The sequence below is a fragment of the Tarenaya hassleriana genome, unplaced genomic scaffold (genome assembly GCF_000463585.1).
Source record: "Tarenaya hassleriana unplaced genomic scaffold, ASM46358v1 Cleome2, whole genome shotgun sequence".
Classification (NCBI taxonomy): Eukaryota; Viridiplantae; Streptophyta; class Magnoliopsida; order Brassicales; family Cleomaceae; genus Tarenaya; species Tarenaya hassleriana.
In genome coordinates this window covers 9,259,896-9,266,858 of record NW_010965372.1, presented here as the reverse complement: position 1 = coordinate 9,266,858, position 6,963 = coordinate 9,259,896, and the positions used below count along the sequence as shown (strand labels likewise).

The window sequence follows — 6,963 nt, the reverse complement described above, 5'->3', positions numbered from 1 at the left end:
TCGTGTAGGCGGAGCCTGTCCTCAAGCTTCAAACCGTCATCTGAGACAGTAATTCACATTGTACATAGATTCACAGATATATGTATGAGTCTGGTTTTGTTCCATATCGGTCGTAGTGGTAATAGTTTTCTGTTCTGAAACATTATCAGGAAGGGATCAAAAGAACAGAATCTGGTCACCGGAGTCTGGCTGATCTTCTCGGTGTTTCCCACATGATCGAAGATCTCAACACTCCGAATAGACTCTCGGAAGAAATCTTGAGAAGTGTGTGTCTCATATATTGCAAATTCTCGGACAAGACACAGATCGGTTGTCCAAAGAGTCCTTGTCATAGTTGTAGCCAACAGTCTGGAGAAACCGAAGGGGAAACGGGCGAAGAATTCGCTGTTGTGGTTCACAAGCTGTGCTTGGATGAAGATGATTTGAAGTCTTTGGAGAGTATGCTTCAAAAATTCAGGTGATAACGAGCGGTAAAGATGTAAAATTTATAATAGTTTAACCCTCGACGCAGAATTCTGAAACTGTGTCACCATTGTTGTTCAGGTCACTGGTCCGGAAACTCGAGAAAGTTGATCCAAGAACGATGACTCGGGAGCAGAAGCTTGCGTTCTGGATCAACGTCCATAATGCCCTGCTGATGCACGTAAGCAATACGCCGACCAGATAGCCTGAAAAGAAAAAAAACTTCAGCTTCATTGGTATTTTTCTTAGTTTCTTAAGCAGCTCACTTCTTCTTACAGGCGTATATAGCATATGGAACAAGCAAACCTGCAAGGGACGCAGCTATTTTGAAGGTCTGGTATCGGATCGTACAGAATTTTTTTGCATCTTCTACATATCATAATAGCTGATCAAACCATTTACAAGTTCTTCAGCTTTGAGTTCGATTTTGACCAAAACCATTTGTCGTTCAGGCAGCGTATAACGTGGGTGGCGAATGCATAAGTGCACACCATATCCAGAACTCGATATTGGGCATTTGCCCACGCCAGTCAGCACCTGTAAAGTGCCTTTCTTTAGTACATTCTCGATTCTTGACATGACTGCATTCATTTCGGGCTTAGACAGATTCCCTTCTGCCATTACAGCGTTTACAGACGATGTTTTCCCCGGCTAGGAAGTCGAAGACATGTCACAGCAAACACGCATATGCATTGGACTACACCGAACCACTTGTCCACTTTGCTCTTTCTTCCGGCACTTCAACCGACCCAGCGGTATCACTCAACTCGTGACTTTCCCTATCGGGTTTCTTTTCCACACGCCCTCTGATCAATACGGTCGGCAACCATTTTTCAGGTCCGCGTTTACACAGCCAAGGGTATCTTTCAAGAACTCAAGCGAGCCAGGGAAGAGTTCATTCGACGGAACATCCAGTTTGAGAACGAGGCGAGGATTCTACTGCCAAAGATTCTCTACAACTACGCAAAGGATTCTTCACTAGACATGGATGGGCTCTTGGACTCCATAGCCGGGTGCCTACCAGACACACAGCAGAAAGCTATGAGGAGAATAGTAAAGGGAAGGCAGGAGAGATGCGTTCGCTGGCTGAACCAAGACCCGAGCTTTCGGTATGTCATCCATGGAAATCTTGCTTAGGAGAATGGGTGGAACTTGACCCATTACCTTGTCTGAAATTCTTCTGTATGTAGCTCTCTGCTTTTGCCAGGATTTTGCTGAATAATAGAGTTTCAAGCTGTATATAGTAATTCTAGAAGGCTTCCTCTTTACGCTATTGTCAATCGATGGAAGAAATCGAAAATACCTTCGTCGGATAGTTTTTGACTCTGATCCTTCAGAAACCCTAGAGTTCTCTCCAATCGCGAATCGTCTTGGTCGCTAATAGAACATCCCAGTGCATCCGTTATGAATTAGGGTTAATGTTCCAATCGTACCTCACCGGAAACAAGAAGAAAACGGAGGAGGAAAGACTGCGGAATGTTCATTCAACCTTGGAATCGCAGAGCCAGGGCCCTTTTTCTTTTTCACAAGTTTTTGTAAAATCTCATATAAACACCTATTTTTTTTTAAATAAATAAATATTAACTATAAAATTTTTATACAAATAATTACACTTTTCCAAAATTTTATATAAATATCTAAATTTTTGAAAATTTTCGATGTAAAGATTGAAATTAAAATCTAACTATAAAATTCATATTTTCAAAATTTTATTAAATTCTTTCGATGATCAAAATATCATTATTCTCACATATTATTCCACTATTTTAAAATCTTATAACATACCGTTTTCTTTTTTAAGCTTTATAAATATTTTTTTCCTACCAATTATATATTATTAGATTCAGTGATATTATGATATATTTATAGACATTTCTTACTAACATTTTATTTTTTCAATTTGATATATTGTTATGTTTTAATAAAATTATTTTCTTAGTTCATATTGGAAAATTCCGTAAAAAATATTCAACTACATTAGAAAATTCAGATTAAATACTAAATATATAACTGTCAAAAATAATATAAACTTGCAACATATTTCCATATTAATACTAAACTTGCAATAAATTTTCATATAAAAACTGAATGATCTAAATTTTGACAAATTTAACATGTCACTAAATGACGTCAAAATGTCGTTGGATACCGTTATCTACTATGGCAATGATGTGGTGTACTAACTACCAAACCGAAGCCATTCAATTTCCAATTTTTTTTTTAATTTCGAATTGAATCAGAAAACCAAACAACCACAGATTGATGATGATTTAATAAAGTAAACCGTATTGGTTCAGCAAAATTAAAAACAATAAAGTATTTAAAAAATATTTTTGATGAAACTTGAAATTGGGAAAAAATATTATTTTCTCTCAAATGCATCGTTTAGAATTTAATAGTATTTGTTTGTCACTGGATTTTCCCTTTTTGATTTTTAAAATCAATTTACATGCACGCTCACGTCAATTATATTGGGCCAAGGCCCGATAACAATAACGAACGGAGCCGCCTCATGTCATTGGAAAATATCCACGAAGAGATTTTTTTTTAAATAATGGGAAAATCTAAAAAAAATTACTCACCGAACTTAAATTCATACTTATTTCGATTTTTATATTCATAATCAATTATTAATTATTAAAAAAATATTAAAACGTTCAAACTGTTTTTTCACGTCAACAGCAAATACAATTAAAAAATAAAAATATTATGTATCTATATATGTATATATGTATACACACACATGCATGTATAAATATACAGGTATACTTATTTTTTAACTTGCAACTGATGGTGTATATTAATACGACGTGTCAAATTAGGCGAAACCACTATTTTTTTTTATATTTTGACTGGAGTTTGGAACGATCGGGAAAGTAAAAGAATTTTAAAATTAATTACCTTCTTTTTTTATAAAAATTAATTTTGCGTGAAAATGGAAATTGAAATACTTTAACTTTATTATATGTCAGTTAATTAAATTATAGTTTTGAATAATTTTTTTGGATTTTCCTTTAAATAAATAAACTGAAAAAAATCCTGGCAAAAAGGAAAAAAAACTAAACAATTGTGTGCGCCAGAATTTTTCTTCTTCGTCTTGTAGTTCGCCGTTGGCGGTTCGAATGCGATGGCGTTGTCGTCGACCTCCATTGTTTCTGGCGTTAAGCTCCCTCAGATCGGCATAGCTCCCTTCAACTCCGGTGATGGCGGCTCAAGTTGTCGAAGGGTGAATCAGAGAAGAGTTAGGTTTAATCCGGCGTCGTCGCGTCTCCCTTCACCGTCGGCAGCTCCGAATCGTCTTCGCGTCGAGGCTCAGTCATTTATTCTCTCCACGGTTCCCAGGTACGCCTCCATTTTGCGGCGTAGCTTGAGATAATTGAATAGAAGTGATTATGGTTATGGGAACTGAATCCAATAAAACTCTGGAAGACCTTTGTTGTTGTTTATTTTTTTCTGGATTCTCGGCGACTGAGGTGTAGCTGTTGATTCATCTGGTTCCAGTTATAGCTAATTAATCATTCGTGGTCTTTTGCATTTTTGAGTCTGGAGCGATGGGATTTCGGGGGATTATGTTTTTCCTTTGGGTTCTCGCTATTTTGGTGACTAGCTGTTGATTATGGCTGAATTTCATTGTGTGAAAGGTGGGCGCACGAAACTACACTAAGCGATCGTTTGAAGAGGAACAGTGTTGTGGGACAGCCAAGCTCGGTTCTCAGGAAACATGCTACTAAGATACCATTTCCCCAGGGATGTAATCTCTGTCTTACCTGTAAAAAGGGCCGTACAGGGATCAGAAGATCTATTCCGAGAGCCTTTTTGGACAGAACTTCGTTTAGTTTGTTAAAGTCCCGCTCGAACTCTTTCACGGTATGTAAGCTACATGCATCTTTACTTATCTGTGCTAAACTTTTGCCTCCTTTTTAGTATTTGTTTGATGGGTTGGTCGCTATTGGAACATTTCAGAGAAAGCATTCTCAGATTCCCAATGCAACAGTGGGGCCAGATGAGCCGCACGCCACGGGTACAGCCTGGCTGGATGGCGTTGCTGTGGAGAGACAAGATGTGGACTTTTTGCATCCTGAGAAAGACGGGGCGGAGTTGGAGATGTTTCTTGCTTCTGAACTCCCTTCTCAGCCGAAGTTGCATCGAGGACAACTGAAAAATGGGCTACGCTACCTCATTTTGCCAAACAAAGTTCCACCAAATAGGTAAATTAAAGGCTTGCATCATGCCTTTAGATGGACCACATATCTTGTCTTATAGAATATCCAGTGTCTGCTTCTAGCTTTGATGTTATAAATAATTTACACATGTTGATTGAAATTTTGTTCTGACACTGTGAAGAACTTCGAAATTTGTTGAGTAGAGTGTCCTGTTCTTTTAGAGCTCAAGAATATGGAATGATCATATTTAAGTTCTCCTTCTTACTCATTACTCATCTGGCAATGTTTTGATCGGTAGATTTGAGGCGCACATGGAAGTTCACGTGGGATCAATTGATGAAGAAGATGATGAGCAAGGAATAGCTCATATGATAGAGCATGTTGCATTCCTTGGGAGCAAGAAACGTGAGAAACTTCTTGGAACAGGTGCCCGCTCTAATGCCTACACGGATTTCCACCATACAGTATTTCATATCCATTCTCCAACACATACAAAGGTTTGTTATTGCTTGCCTCGATGTCTTCTTCATTGACACAGCTTCCTTTGCAATTACTGTGTTTTTACTAGGGGTGTCAAAACGAGCCCGGCTCGCGAGCTGGCTCGTGGCTCGCCAGAAAACGAGCGATCTGAGCCGTAATTTTTTCAACTCGTTAAAAAACGAGCCTAACGAGCCAGATCTCATTGAACACGTGTTCAATGAGCCTGGCTCATCGAGCTGGCGAGCTGCTCAACGAGTTGATATTTTTTTTAAAAATAAATTAAATTTATATAAAAAAACTCTAATATAATTTTATATTAATTTTTTTCATATCATTTATATGATATTATAAATATACTAATTATTATGATAGTGATAATTGAAAATATTAAATGATATTGGTGTTTTATTAAATTTTTATGTATTTATTTAAATTTATAATTATATTTAAAATAAATATAAATAAAAAATATTATATATCCTTCGTTCAGATCGGAAAACTGGCGAGCGATCTGAGCCGAGGTTTTTCTGGTTCGTTAGAAAACGAGCCTAACGAGCTGAGCCCAAAACGATCCGAGCCAAATGAGCCGAGCTCAAAATGATCCGAGCTGGCTCGTTTGACACCCCTAGTTTTTACCCAAATGCCTGAAATTAGTTCAATCTATCAATTCTTATGGTCTTGCTCTTTTGATTTAATGCCATAGCAAATTAATCAGCACTTTTTTTTATTGTCTAATCTGTCTCTGTTTTTTTATCCATCCAAAAGCTTCCCTGTGTTGATGCATGCGGAATTTCAGTGATTGCAGTAAAATAGTTGGTTTAATCTTGATCTATGTTGATTTATGGACCTCATAGTCTTCCCTAGTTTTCCTTATGTCGAGATGTAGTTAGTCATAAGAATTTGCCAGAACATGCTGCTACTACCGTGCTAATATATTGATCAAGTTGCAGTAGGAATGCTAGTTGCATATTAATCTTAAACGAGTATTCTTTTCAGGACTCTGATGGCGATCTGCTGCCACATGTGCTCGACGCCTTGAATGAGGTACACAGCAATGACTTTTAATCTAAGATTCTGAGACACTATGCTTGTATTGACTATGCAAATTACTTTGGTTTGGCTAACCAAAACCAAAATTATTCTGTGTTATTGACTGATACGTTAGGTGGGGAAAAAAAAAAGAACTTATGTCTCTTGTGGATACAGATAGCTTTTCAGCCAAAGTTCCTCTCTTCCCGAGTTGAGAAAGAAAGGCGAGCCATACTTTCAGAACTTCAAATGATGAATACAATTGAGTATCGGGTTGACTGCCAGGTAGTAATTATATCGTTGGCATAATAGTTCTCTCCTTTGGTTATTTTTGGTGTTTATTTGGAAATAATCAGTGACACATTTGTATTAATTTGTGAGTGCAGTTGTTGCAACATCTTCATTCTGAAAACAAGCTAAGTAAAAGGTTCCCTATTGGATTGGAGGAGCAGATTAAGAAGTGGGATGTTGACAAAATTAGGAAATTTCATGAGCGGTGGTACTTCCCAGCTAATGCCACATTATATATTGTGGGCGATATTAATAACATTCCTCAGACAGTTCACCATATTGAAGTATAATATTCTTGTCTCTGACTTCTATTCCTTTTCTTTTTCTGTCAATTGAAATATTGAATTTACTCTGCGAGGTCTCTATCCTAGTCAGACTATTGTTCTTGTACAGGCTGTTTTTGGGCAAACTGGTGTGGAGAATGAATCAGTTTCCCCTCCTACTCCTAATGCCTTTGGTGCTATGGCTAGTTTTCTTGTTCCTAAACTCCCAGCTGGCCTTGGTGGAACCTTATCCCAAGGCAGACCAAACTCTTCCG

General features: G+C 37.5%; 2 protein-coding genes across 6 annotated transcripts in view; both read left to right on the top strand.

Moving 5' to 3' along the window:
* LOC104813214 overlaps window positions 1–1,777 on the top strand; it is a 3,207-nt gene extending 1,430 nt beyond the window's left edge. The window contains exons 5-11 of one of the 2 annotated variants that reach the window (XM_010540777.1): window positions 1–60; window positions 150–457; window positions 544–643; window positions 741–794; window positions 915–1,001; window positions 1,089–1,217; window positions 1,300–1,777. In XM_010540777.1, coding sequence (XP_010539079.1) covers window positions 1–60; window positions 150–457; window positions 544–643; window positions 741–794; window positions 915–1,001; window positions 1,089–1,217; window positions 1,300–1,599 — 1,038 coding nt within the window. In that variant the 3' untranslated portion in view covers window positions 1,600–1,777. The remainder of the gene's footprint in view (window positions 61–149; window positions 458–543; window positions 644–740; window positions 795–914; window positions 1,002–1,088; window positions 1,218–1,299) is intronic. The other variant, XM_010540778.2, reaches the window with a different exon arrangement.
* A 1,744-nt stretch (window positions 1,778–3,521) lies between these two features.
* Window positions 3,522–6,963, top strand: part of LOC104813211 (stromal processing peptidase, chloroplastic-like) — a 10,343-nt gene continuing 6,901 nt past the window's right edge. For all 4 annotated transcript variants that reach the window (XM_010540772.1, XM_010540774.2, XM_010540773.2 and 1 more), the window contains exons 1-8: window positions 3,522–3,804; window positions 4,104–4,329; window positions 4,426–4,670; window positions 4,924–5,122; window positions 6,102–6,149; window positions 6,312–6,419; window positions 6,521–6,709; window positions 6,819–6,957. In XM_010540772.1, coding sequence (XP_010539074.1) covers window positions 3,590–3,804; window positions 4,104–4,329; window positions 4,426–4,670; window positions 4,924–5,122; window positions 6,102–6,149; window positions 6,312–6,419; window positions 6,521–6,709; window positions 6,819–6,957 — 1,369 coding nt within the window. In that variant the 5' untranslated portion in view covers window positions 3,522–3,589. The remainder of the gene's footprint in view (window positions 3,805–4,103; window positions 4,330–4,425; window positions 4,671–4,923; window positions 5,123–6,101; window positions 6,150–6,311; window positions 6,420–6,520; window positions 6,710–6,818; window positions 6,958–6,963) is intronic.